This window comes from Notamacropus eugenii, chromosome 2 (genome assembly GCF_028372415.1).
Source record: "Notamacropus eugenii isolate mMacEug1 chromosome 2, mMacEug1.pri_v2, whole genome shotgun sequence".
In the NCBI taxonomy this organism is placed as follows: Eukaryota; Metazoa; Chordata; class Mammalia; order Diprotodontia; family Macropodidae; genus Notamacropus; species Notamacropus eugenii.
The window spans coordinates 445,225,876-445,240,010 of NC_092873.1; the positions used below are offsets into that span (position 1 = coordinate 445,225,876).

General features: G+C 33.5%; 1 protein-coding gene across 8 annotated transcripts in view; it reads left to right on the forward strand.

Annotated features, from left to right (window-relative positions):
• The window catches only part of KCNT2 (potassium sodium-activated channel subfamily T member 2), a 528,526-nt gene that overhangs the window by 466,185 nt on the left and 48,206 nt on the right, over positions 1–14,135 (forward strand). For all 8 annotated transcript variants that reach the window (XM_072648322.1, XM_072648328.1, XM_072648323.1 and 5 more), the window contains 3 exons: positions 7,253–7,354; positions 9,735–9,818; positions 11,187–11,315. In XM_072648322.1, the coding sequence (XP_072504423.1) occupies positions 7,253–7,354; positions 9,735–9,818; positions 11,187–11,315 (315 nt within the window). The remainder of the gene's footprint in view (positions 1–7,252; positions 7,355–9,734; positions 9,819–11,186; positions 11,316–14,135) is intronic.

The following is a 14,135-nucleotide window of genomic DNA, read 5'->3' on the forward strand; positions in this document are numbered from 1 at the left end:
TTTTCCTTTTATTTTCTTTAGTGTTATTTGTAGTATTTAATAACATTGGGGATTGTGATGTTAGAGCTAGTCCATAAGTAGTGGCTCTATACTTATTAATAGACAAGTTTGTTACAGAAATCTTAATGAAGCTTTTAATGTTTTAGTCTGTTATCCTTCCAATTTTATCCTTGTATATTCTTTTGAAAATTTAACTGTATCCTTTCCCAAACTTTTTATTAACTTCCTTTTTCCCTCCATTATTTCTTACTGGTTTAGGAAGCAATATTTCTCACAATTTTCTCCCATCTTCTGATAAATTTTAAGTAACTTGGTATTCTCAATTGGTTTTGGCCCTCACTACAGTATCTCTTTACATGTCAAGTTTTCTTGTCAAGAGAACTTACAAAATTGTGTGTGTGTGTGTGTGTGTCTATATGTGTTAATGAAAGTGACAAAAATCACATGGAATGTGATTTACTAAGAAGTGGTCATTGTTTGAGTCCACCTACAAGGTTAAAAGACAGTGTACGAGATTTCTTTGGATAGCAAACCAGACATCCTTGAAGGAGAGTTTGGTGATAAAAAAAAAAGATACAAGAAAAATAAAAAGATACTAGACCAGACTGCCTTGTGTCCACTTGTGATCTCCAAGGGTAGCAGATTTTCTTGAGGTTACAATAGAACAATGATTAGAAAAAAACAACAATAACTAAATTGCTTCACTTACCTCATCATAGACTAGCTGAATTTCTGAACTAAGTTCACAGACAAAAAACTGAGCAGACAAAGAACCTGAGCAGTTACAGCACAAAATCAATGAACTGTATATAGGATCAGTAAAAAATACAGAAGCACTTTAATCTTTTCAGTGCATTCTTCATCCATTCTTTGCTAATTTTTTAGATTGATCTCTTTTGAGCAATTGTGAATTGCTTTGAGAAAATCTTGTAGTATTCTATATCTTGATCACGTAGGCATTGTTCTAAGTACTAGGGACAGAAATGAAATAGTCCGTACCTCAAGCAGTTCATATTCTCTTGAAGGAGACAATATGTGTACAGATAAGAATTATTAAAGAAAAACCCCTGTGAACTGCTAATGGAAGAAACCCCAGGTCCAAAAAGGGGAACATCAAATCAACTAGTTCTCTTAAACTTTATATAAATTATAAATACATTTATTGCCTGAGAAGAAGGTTACAAGCTGAAACACTCAGTGTTCTGATCTATTCAAAGAGGAGGTGGAAAGAGGGAGGAATTTATACTTTTTACATAAAGGAAGGAGAAAAGGGGAGAATTTGGGCAGATCCTTGGTGGGAAACTCTATTTCCCAATGGAGGGAGGTTCCAGGAAACAAGGGGAATCCCAAATGTCAGAGCTGTGTCCCTTTGACACACAAATCAGAAGGCATTTTTAGCAATAATCTATCCACAGTTCAAGGCTGAAATACAGACAACAAGATTAGAGACTGCCTCCAACAGTTATAAAATAGGATGTGTCCAAGAGTCCTATAACCAAAAATTTGGGGAGTCTCTGAAGAAAGGGCTGTCTCTTATAGGTCCATAAACCACCAAATAGCTCAGGGTCTACTTCCCAGCTGGTGTGTGCTTAGTTGGTTTTAGAGTTGCCAATTTTCTGCATTTTGGTTTTATTCTTGGTTACCACAAGGGATTGCTGGTATGTCAAATTTTATTTTACATAAATATATTAAACATAAATATAATAAAACAAATTTTACATACAATTTAAAAAAATACGTCAAACCATTCTGTATCTTGGTACAATCAGTCATTATACAGCCCTTCTCAAATCCATTTTCTGGGAGCCTTCCTTCACCGCCCAATGTCTTGGCACAGGAAAAAAAATCCTTTCTTCCTCTTTAGATTTCTTTTTTGTTTTCACTTTGAAATACTTCTGTTCTTTCAAAGAACAACATTCTTCTTGATAAACAAGAAAGGGGAAAAGCATTAACCTCCTACTTTCTCTTTTAAGAATTAGGAAGATAAACTCATATTTTGTTTACATATCATTGATGGTTAATATTGACAAAAGTATTAACATGATCCATTTACTCTTTACTGGGAATTTTATCTTCATACTTCTTGGAAGGAAGTCACTCAGTTCTTTGTTGTTCTTGTTGGTAGCTCTGGATCTCATGGTTAAATTGACTTTTTGTCATATACATTTACTGGGCCAGTGATGACTAATCTCTCCCACCCTCTCCTTTCCCCTCTCCCTTCCCCTCATCCCTCCTCTACCCTCTGCTCTCCTCCTCTTCTTTCCCCTCCACTCCCTCTCTTCTCCTCTCCTTTTCCCTCTTCCCTCCCCTCCCCACACCTCTGCCCTTCCCTTCACTTCTCTCCCCTCCCCTCTTCCCTCTTTTCCCTCCACTCCATTTCCCTCCTCTCTTCTCTTCCCTTCTCTCCTCCCTTCTCCTCTTCTCTCCTCTCTCTACATACCTGAATTCAAGAGAATTCAAGAGAAAACAGCCACTATACAAAATTGACATCCTTAATTGGGGCAAGTGAATCACAAGTCAAGGTGCATGCAGCACAGCAAGTCCTGGGCTAATGAGGAAGGGGCTGGGAACAGAATTTATATAGGATACTAAGGCAGAGGGAATGACCAAGATGCAGATGGGAACGGCTAAGGACTTCTCACAGTTTTATTAGGTAAATTGTTTGTATAACAAGCAAAATTTCATAGAGAAACCTTGGCAATCTCTGGAGTGAAGAGTTTGCAATATTTACAAAATAGAATCTGGGAATGATTCTGGTCAATCTCAGTTAATTCATGGGTCTATGAATGGAGACAAAGCCTGATTCAATCAGCTGAGTTTGACATATATACAGACAACAACAACACATTGTTTCTCAGTCATGTCCATATGTCTAGCTCTTTGCAAGCCTGAAGACTATATGGTCCTTGGGTTTTTCTTGGCAAAGACACTGTAGTGGTTTGCAGTGGATTTTCCACTGGATTAAGGCAGCAGTAAAGTGACTTGCCAAGGGTCACAGTCAGTAAATATCTGAGGAAGAATTTGAACTCGGGTCTTCCTGACTCCAGGACTACCACTCTATCCTGTGATCCTTCCAGCTGCCCCTAGTAAAGGCTGCTATATCATTGAATAAGTGAGGAGTTTAACAGAACAAGTGCATTTGTATAAGGGAATAAAGAGGTTGGGAACTAAAAGGGGCATCTGATAGGTGAACAATAAATACTTAGGATTTGATTAATGTGTTTTCCCTTTGTCTTGTTTGCAATATAAACTTATAGAAGATTTCCTTCTAATTGTCAGTATAATTTAGACTCTCATCAGAGCCAGGGTAGATGAGAGAAGACATTTAGGAATAACCAGTGACACTTGAGTACAAGAAACAGGGGTGTAGATAGAGATAGCAAAGATGATTTTGAAGTTTTAATCCCCCCACAAACTGATAATTAACATAAATTTTGGAAAGTTCAATTAAACCTGACAGATACCTAGTAATAACCCATTGTGTTCAAAGTCCTCTGCCAAGAGCTACATATAGGAAGAATGGTATTTTATTTATCTAAACATGAGACAATTAAGCAGTTCATTGAATATAGCCTTAGATTTGGAGTCAAGGGAAAACCTGAGTGCAAAACCAATGTCAGACACTCCTTGTGTGACCCTAGGTGAGTCACTTACCTTTTGCTTGCCTCAGTTTCTTCATCTGCAAAATCAAAATGAGAGTAGCACCTACTACTCAAGTTGTTGTGAGGATAAAGTAAGATAATATTTGTAAAGAGATTTGCAAACCATAAAGTGCTGTATAAAAGCTAATAGAACTAAAGTCATATCCATATTCTTACATTTCCAAACTGACAATCATATAACTGGAAATTATTTTTTGTTGGTGGAATTCAATGTAAATTCATAAACAGGGCATTTTGGCAATGCTAGTTTATATTGTTTTATACACATGTGCATGCATGTGTGTGTACATATATATACACATATATAAAATATATATACATGTATATAAACATATATATACACACCTGCATGCACAGCACATATACATACATACATACTCTATACATATATATACATATATACATGGATTGTGAATATACACATACCCTATGTATATATATATACATATACACACATATGTATGTATATTACCATTGATTTTTACTTAGTAAACTAATAAGAAAGCACTATATAATACCAATACTTTATTCAATAGGCTTCCTTTAAATAGCTAGCATCTTAACAGCTCTTATTCATTCAGATAAGAAGAACTACTGACTATTATTCATGCTAGAATCAGATTTCTTCAGTAGGATTCAAACATTATATAATTTATATTATATAATCGTATATTATATAATATATCATATAAATATATATTATAAAAATAAATTATATAATTTATTTACATTAGCAAACCCATTCCCCTATCAAATTAACTGTGATAATCTTTATACTTTTACATCTCAGATAAGTTCAAAATAAACTCATGTAGAATAGATGACTACAATAAAATTAGTTCCTAAACTAAAAATAGCTAAATGAACTAAATAAATAAAGTAAAATAAAAATTATAACTAACCTAAACTTAAATTTTATAAAGCCCAATGATTATAAAAGAACCTAAGTCTTCCTGCTCAGGTGCTATTATCTGGTAAGACTGAGCTTTTCATTGTACCTTTTAAATGTGTATGCATAGCTATGCTATTCTAAACACATTTAAAAGTTAAATTGTTTTTTTTTTTCCAAGTGTGAAATCAGTTGTCTCACTTTGTTGCACTGTTGGAGGAAGTGGCACCATTGCAAGAGCCTTTGGGTGAAGAAGGCATTGTTTACATGAAGAAACTATGGTGACATATTTCCCCATGTGAAACAGTGCTCTCCCTAAGAGAACAATGGAAAACACTGGCTCAATACTTGTTACTGGAAGGTTCCAATCACCACTTTGTCACTGTTGAACCAGCCACTTTTCATCTATCTTCTAACTTTGCTCTTCCATTTGTGTATTATAGCATTCCCCAATACGAATACTCATCTTTCAGCTCTACCATTCCCATTTTTTCCTATTTTTCTCAGGTTGATTATAAGATTATAAATTGATCAGCCTGGTGGGAGAATACAGCTGTGAGACATCCTTGCATCTTCATTTAAGCAGAGAGGGAAATGGCAAACCATTCCAGTATCTTTGCCAAGAAAACCATAAATGGGGTCACAATGTCAGACATGACTGAAAGGACTGAACAACAAAAATCCTAGCGCTATGTACTAGTGATACAAATACAAGAAATAAAACTTCCTGCCCTTGAGGAACTTATATTCTATTGGAAGAAAACTAAACATACAAAGAAAATTAAATACAAGATAAATCCAAAGTTTATATCCATCAGCAATAAATCAACAAACATTTAGTAACAATTATTTAAATATCTATGTGATCAGTACTGTGCAGGATGTCTAGGGCTACAAAGACAAAAAAAAAACAAAAAACAAAACAAAGTACTTGTTCCTAAGAAGCCAACTTTTTGTAGTCTAGATACAAAATAGTCTTGGGAGGAGAAAACACTAGAAATTACTTTAAACAAATGTGGAATTTAGGTAGGAGGTAGGTGTGAGTGAGGTTATTTTAAGCAGAGAAAGTAGTATCAGCAAAAACATTAAATTGGGCAGTTGCATACAAGAATTGGTAGACAATTCTTAGACTGGATTACTAGAGAAAAGTTTTGTTAGAAAAATAGGAATTTAATTATTAGAGTATTATGATAATTAAGCACATATTTGAACAGAACACTGAAATTATGATATAAAAACTAAAGTACAAAGAACCATTTTGTGTGTACTTAAGAGTATAATGGTTATGTATTTCAAGAACATGAAAAATTACATGAATTATTATTTGCATAGAATTCTATGCAAAGGGAAATCAAGAGTTTGGGGGCATACACCTGGTTAGGATATTTTTCACAAATTTTTAAACCCATTCCCCAGCAAGCAAATGAATTTCTTTTTAGCTACAAAAAAAAAAAAAAAAAAAAAAAAAACAAACTCCAAAATAAACCAACAAAGAAATAAATAAAAAATTATAACCATTAATTTTAGGATTTTGGTGAGATACCTTAAAAATCACATTAGGAAAGCATTTCCATAGTAGAGTTAAAGATCCATGCAGTAAATTGCTTTATATTTTAGCACTCTTGTTGGAGTAAAGCTTCTGAAAGTATACTACAATTCAGGAGCACAGAAAGTGGAAACGTGTGGATAATAAGTTCTGTCAAAATCCACCTGCTCATGCCTATTATAATTCAGTCCTGTTAATCAACATATTTTGAAAATTAATCTTTATGATGATGAGTGAGTTCCTAGGCTGCTTCATGATCAAAATTTGTCCAAAATAAATTTTTTCATTGTTTAATCTGTGTGTGTGTGTGTGTGTGTGTGTGTGCATGCATGGAAACACTTAAAACATGTCCATTTTAATGAATGCTTAGTATTTTATGTATCTGGCCAATCATTCAACTGAGTGCCAAGTTCCTTGAGTGTAGTGATCATGTCTTACAAAGCTCTGAATATCCAGCTTCTAAAAGACCTCCTTGCACAATATAAGTTCTCAATAAATATTTAACAGAGATGATATTCTTAGGCCAAAAATTATTAAAGAAGCTAAAATTTTATTACTGTCTTTGGATCAGAGTAATGATATGCCATGATGTATGAGGAATTTTGCTAGCAAAGGCTGGTATATCATTGAACAAGTGAGGAGTTTAACGGAACAAGTGCATTTGTATAAGGGAATAAAGAGGTTGGGAACCAAAAGGGGCATATGATAGGTGAGCAATAAATACTTAGGATTTGATTAATTTGTTTTCCCTTTGTCTTGTTTGCAATATAAACTTATAGAAGATTTCCTTCTAATTGTCAGTATAATTTAGACTGTCATCAGAGCCAGGGTAGATGAGAGAAGACATTTAGGAATAACCGGTGAAACTTGAGTACAAGTGTCATATCACTTCCTGCCACAAATTGAAAATTGAAAGTCATAATTTTAAAAGACTTTATTCTTTATGGTACATTCACATTTAATAGCTTTTATTTGGATAGTCTTCCAAGTAGAAGTGAAATACAAATCTCTTCTCATGGGAAGTCTAGATTACGAGTGCTCACTTTACAAATCTGTCTCATCTGTTTTGTGTGAAACTTGTCTGGGAAAAAAATACTTCCAGATTGAGAAATAAATGGAACTGATAGATGATTTTCATTTTAAATTTGTAAACAGAAAGAACGGGAGAGAGGTTCTAATTTGGCATTTATGTTTCGACTACCTTTTGCTGCTGGGAGAGTTTTTAGCATCAGTATGCTGGACACGCTTTTGTATCAGGTAGGTTATATTTACACACATGCACATTCTTTGACAGTGGTATTTCTTCAGAATCAGCAACTCATATAAATTTCTCCTCTTACACAAATTCGTATAAACTATGGAGGTCCAATATTCAAATGATGTAGATATGTTACTGACATAACTTAGTGTTTGAAAAATATTTGATAGTTATACATTATTTTGGGGGATATGCATGGAATTTTTTGTCACTAATGGGTGTTCTGAATATTATTCCTTAACTATGGTCTTTAAAATAAATTTTGTGAATTGCATTAGAATTATTCATTTATGTGATAAACACAAAACATTGTTTTCATTCCATTGCAAATTTTTTTAGCTTTAAAATTAAGAAAATAATCAACTGATAAAAATAAAATCATAAACCAATAGTGTCTTAATCACTCTTTAATTACTAAAGTAATTTGAGGAAAATAGCAAATTTTTGTGTAGAATGTAGTTAAACAGCAACGTACTAATAATTTATCAATGTTTTAGAAATGTTTTTCTACTTGACTTTTAACTAGAATCATTTTAGGTGGGTTTCAAATGTTGTTATTAAATTGAGATTATACACAACAAATGGTCCCATCAAGCTGTACTTTTATGCAAATCTATTTTGACCATTTTTATTTCTTCCAATGTCTAAACCACCAAAATATTTCATATTCATTCCTTTTGGTAATCAGTCAGACTTTTTATATTAAAACTGTCTCTGACTGAAGTATAGAAGAATTACTTTAAAAATAAGACAAACACATAGCCTCTAGGGATTTCTGCTGATGGTTTTCTTGAGGCTGCCAACTATATTCTTTCAGAATTTTATTGGAACTATTTATTTTTATTTATAGTGATATTTTTATTGGACCCTTTTTTAAATTTTATATATCTACTATAAGAGTCAGTGATATAACCTAGTGAATAGAGTATAGGACTTGAGAGTCAGGAAGCCCTGAATTCAAATCTGACTTCAGATACTTACTAGCTGTGTGACCCTGAACAAATCACTCAACTTTTCTCATACTCACATTCCCTAATCTGTGAAACGTGGATAAAAATGTCACCTACCTCTCAGGGCTATTGTATGGATCAAATGAGATAACATATGTAGAGTGCACTGTAAACCTCAAGACACTATAAATGCTAGCTGTTATTAATATCATTATTATGCATAAGATTGAAAACAGTGATATGAAGATAAACACTTTCATATTGGGTTTGTTGTCTAATTTTACCCATGAACGTGCCTACTGTATTGCTTCAAATCATCTTGCAACTGCAGTCACACATAGGAGCAGATTAAAATGGAGGACAAAAAAAAATTCTATCCCTTCCCACATCCAGTTAGCATGATTTGGAGCTAAATTCTCTGAAGCTAATTTTTTAAATTTGTCTGAGAGGAAAGTATCTTGAATTTATTTGCCCTTTAAAGTTTGTGAAACACTTTACATTTGTTATGGTATTTGATCACAATAACCCTGTGTGAGGTAGGTATTATTATTATCTCCAAATATTATTGAGGAAACTGAGGCTAAGAGAAATTAAGTGATCTGAGGGGAGGGGCTATATTGAGGCCAGACTTGCAATGGATGACCCTGTTCTCCTAGTGGTTAGCTGCTTTGGTATAATATTATTCCAGTCTAAATGATAGAATTACAGGTATAAAACTGGATTAGACATTGGAGGTTATCTAGTACAAAATTCCCATTTTTAAAATTAATAAACTAAAGAATAAAAAGATCAAGTGACTTCCTCAAGGTAGTAAAGAGCATAATTGGTATTTGGACCCAGTTCATCTGACTTGAAATCTGGTATTTTTTCAGTGCATCTTGCTGTTTCCCAAATCTGAGGTTGTACCCATCACTATGCATTTTGGCATCTCTTTTGGTCTTTGAGAAATGAGGTCTGTGAAGTTGTTCTTCATATGTGACAGTTTTTTGTCTTGATAACCCATTCTGTAACACAATCTACTTGCAACTACAGTATAAATTCTCTCTAATTATGTTCCTGAGGATTTAATAAGAATAAACCATTAGGTATGCTTCCAACAGAATTGTCTATGTCACTGCTAAGGTGTTTACTATGAACAATTCCCAACCTGCCTGACTTTCATTTATAATATTCACAAATATTGAGTGATCTCAACAGAGCATCACTTTTCTAACTAAAAAGAAAAAATACAAGAAACAGCAAACTTAGTTACAGTGTTTGAAGAAGATCTACCAAGGTATACTATTTGTTACCATGTTCATATCATGTATTATGAGTAAAAATTTTTTAAAATGAGTGATAAATTATTTAGTCTGAGATATATTTTGTGCTTATAAATTTTAATTTCTGACATATACACAACAAATCTTTTTTAAACATCTCTTTTTAGTCATTTGTGAAGGATTATATGATTTCGATCACCAGACTTCTGTTGGGATTGGATACCACACCAGGATCGGGATTTCTTTGTTCTGTAAGTTAAGAAAATCATTAGTAAATTCCAGAAATAAAAGGTTCTGTCTAATAACTACAATGAGCTTTAGATATCTGTTGTATGGTGTTATCCTTTCTATTGTCTGTCCAAGTCTTATTTTATATTCTTTTGATCATTGTCTGAGAATAAAAATGTTATAACAATAAAAATGTCTTCATTGATAACACACTGTCTTGCCTTTGGTCTCATTTCTGATATTTCCTGCAGTAGAGACTTTAGGAAAAAAAAATTCCTCTAGTTTGACCTTCTTTCTACTTGTCAAAAGGAAATTTCAAGTTATAATGAGTAGTTCAAGTAAAATATTTTTTCAAACACAATAAAGTCAACTTTCATGTACCTGCAATCTGGTTTTTCTTATTTTTAAAATATCCTTTGCTTCTCCCCACCCCACAACTTTCAATAGGGGGGCTATAATAAAAACTAAGTGACCATGCCTTTTAAAAAATTCCTCCCTATACATTTTCAATTTCTTCTCAATTCTACCCTAAACGAAGAGAAATTTTAATTAAGATTAGGTGTGAAGGAAATAAGGATATTGTTGACAAATCATATTTCAACTCACGTGAATTTCTTCTAGACTTATCACTGGAAAACATTTGAACAAAATATTTAATTGCCCTTTACTGCCCCTGATGTAATCTGTCAAGGCTAATATTTTAGTGAGAAATCAGGCAGCATTAGCCAAACTAAACCTTAAACTTCTGGATATCAATTTGAGAGTTAATTCTACTCAGTCACATTCTGGAATGTGAAGCAGAGAAGGGAAGCATTAAGATAAGTAGAGTAGAGAAGAATAAAAAAGTGAACAGCTTTTCCAGTACTTCTGTTCTGGGTCTTCATAGATCAGCTTCATTGCATTGTTTGAAATGTCAATTCCTGCAACATTATCCATTATCAAATGTAACTATAGTAGTTCATTATGAATTCAAACATGCATGAATCTGAGATTATTCCCATGATTCATCTATTCTATTTGTGTGGATAGTGACAAAATCATTATACACACTTTACAGAGAGGGAAATTTAAGCCAAGAGATTTAATGGCTTGTCCAAGGTTACTCACTTAATTATCTCTACAAAAACTGTATCTCCTGATTCCTGGTAGGATGCGATTTTTGCTTCCTTTAATTGTCTCCAAAATGCAGATTCTCATGATCAAATCTGTATAGTTAATTTTACCTGTATTTTGGATTAGCACCCTGATGGATTAATAGATAAGTTTAGCATAGGAAAATCTACCTTCTGTACATTAAAGCAAGCTGCTTTTAAAAGATGTGATAAAGCTATGCTATTCTCTATATATTTATTATCTTAATAAACATAAATGAATGATTGTCTATATTTTAGATGAAAATCACAGAGGATGATCTATGGATCAGAACATATGCCAGACTTTACCAGAAACTATGTTCTTCTACAGGAGATATCCCCATTGGAATCTACAGGACTGAATCACAAAAACTTAGAACATCTGAGGTTTGGAGAATTTGATATATTTTTAAATTTTTTTTATCATTTAACATAATCATGTATTTAATATACATTTGAAAACCAGTATTTTTGTAGTAATCAGATTTAAAGTAATTAGGAAACTGTTTTGATGACTGGAAAAACTCAAAAACTAATGAAAACTTGCATTACATAGTAAGACAATGTCAGGAGTCTATATGATTGTATAGTTTAGAGATGAGCATCTCAAAACTGCCCAGTTTGGGAGTTTTTAAGGCCTTCATCCCAAAGTCATCTTTAAAAGTCTCCTGCAGCTCTAAGATTGACTGTGTTCCAAAATCCAGGACATAATTAGCAAATGTTTGAATTCTAGGTGCTCACAAAATTCCCAGTTATGGATCCTATAGAATGTAAATGTTAGAAGGGACATTATTTAAGGGAAGTAGTAGAATTGTTAGAGAAAGTTAGTAAAGAAAGAGAGTTCAGACATCATTTAGACCACCCTACTCCTTTTATATATGAGAAGACTATGGCTCAGAGAGTGTCAGTAACATGGCCAAGGTGAGACATCCAGACAGTAGCAGAGCTGGAACTAAATTCCCATGTCAGTGTTCTTATAACTAACCCAAATAGGGTACTCATCTTTGGAACTAAGCTCATGTCTCTGTGGTTCTGGAGTCCCGAGAAAATCTCCAAGATGCAATTCTTTGCTATGATAGGTTCGTTGGACCTGTGCCATTTGAGATCATTGCAGACATTCTAAACACCTAAAGTTTGTCCATGTGGTATAGGGTACTTGCCAGATATTGGGATACTTTAAAGTTTTGAGCATTTTGATTATAACTTCATCAAATGGTTCTATTTGCCACATTATTTAAATGTCCCCTGGGAGAAGCTAAATAGCTTTTTGGCTCTCTTTGTGGAACATCAATTACTGATTAAAATGGGAAAACACAGATGTTTTTGTTAGTTAATAGCCTTTATCATTGGCATCTCTTCTGTTGAAACAAAGGTTTTATGTAATGTGGTAGAGTAATTAACACTACCTATCAGAACATTTCAGAGTAATTATTTTTGCTTTTCTGATTATCTATTCACATATAACATCTTCTTGCTTTACTTGACAAAAGAGAGGGAATTGTAGATAGACAATTAATTATTCATTAGAGGTACTAAGGTACACCGGATAGAGAAATAAGTGTTCCTGAAACTAAGGTGACTAGAGTTCCTTCCTTCATTCCTCCTCTTCCTCCTCCTTTTTTTCTTCTTCTTCTTCTTTGTCTTTGTCTTTTTCTCTTCTCTCCCATGTAAGATATTTTGGGATTTGGGGCTAGATCTTTTAAAGTTTTAATTGTTTGATTAATTTTATCTATTTATCTATCTGTGACAATTTCCTTTTTGTGGTGTGCATTTAGCATTTATGATTTCTTGAAATACAGCTCTGGAAAAATAAGCTTTATAAAAGCCCATTGTGTCTCAAATGGAGCTCCTTGATAATGCCTTTAAACCTAAATCACTGGCTTTCGTTGAATGGCCAATAATAGCCCCAGCCCAAGCCTCTGTGACTCGTTGCTGAGGTTTTATGGCTTGGAATGAAAGTAATTATCAATTGTTTTTCCATTCTGGCCAGAAACTCTGAGAGTCTTTCCCTTCCAGATTGATATTTTTATCATGATAAATTGACCATATTTTGCCTCAGTTCTCACCTGACCCTTGTTCATTGAACGGGCTTTGCATCAGAAAAACTGAGACCTGGGAAAGACATTAATGTAGAAAAGCCAGGGTCACCCACTACATCCTGGGCCATTGCCAGTCATCTTGACTTTTGTCTTGCTACTGAACTTTGATAACTCTGGAGGAGAAAGTGAGGCTGACAACTTGATTCAGCTCTGCCTCACTCAAATCCAATAAGACATCACCCCAGTGATGGCCCCAATCCTTTCTGAGAACAAAGGACAAACAGCAGCGAGACTGAAGGGAATCAGTCTTCTAGGAAACACTGTGAGATGAAAACTTTCAGAAAAGTCGGTGACCAGGAATTTACAGTTTGATAGTTTCCTTATCTGAGAATTCCCTTTATCAATGAAATCACAAGTTTATTTCCCATGTCTTTTAAACTGTAAAACTCATAATAGCAAAAAAAAGAAAATTCTGTACAATTCCTTGTATTAAAATTTAAAGGAGAGAGTAATTTTCATATTTAGGGAAAGTATTTCTACTTCACTACTGTTAATTATGATCTGTCAAATACATACTTTATAACACAGATTAAAACCCCATTACACAGAAGTGTTTCCTACAACAAAGCCATTTCTATGTCCTAACAGATGGCTCATAGAAATTCTGCTTAGTCAATCAGGTCACAGTGAGTTCTTGTCAATGAATGATACTATTTAAATTACTCTCTATAAATGTAACAGTTACTTCTTATAATGAAAGAACATTATTACGTGCTGTTTGCATTATAGGTAGAGATTTTACCATAAATGAGCAATTACTCCTCAACTAATGGCAACTTCTTCTGCCTCAAAGAAATCGTGCAAAGAAATGCAACTAAATTCCCAAATAACTTCCCACATAAGAAAAAACATAAAGAATATTGTATGGCCTGAATAGAGGAAAGGAATTAAAGTTAAGTATCATTTACTTCCAACACAGTAGTTGGACATCCGGTCCATCTATATTAGATCCAAAGTACTTTTTCTCTAAAAGCTTTAACAGAGATTTTACTTTATTTTGCTTCATTTTTAGGTCTTCCAGGCTGTAAATATAATCTCTGAAAATATTTTGAAAATACTATTACAACACAATAATCTGTATGTAAATGATCATTCTCTGGCTATTTGT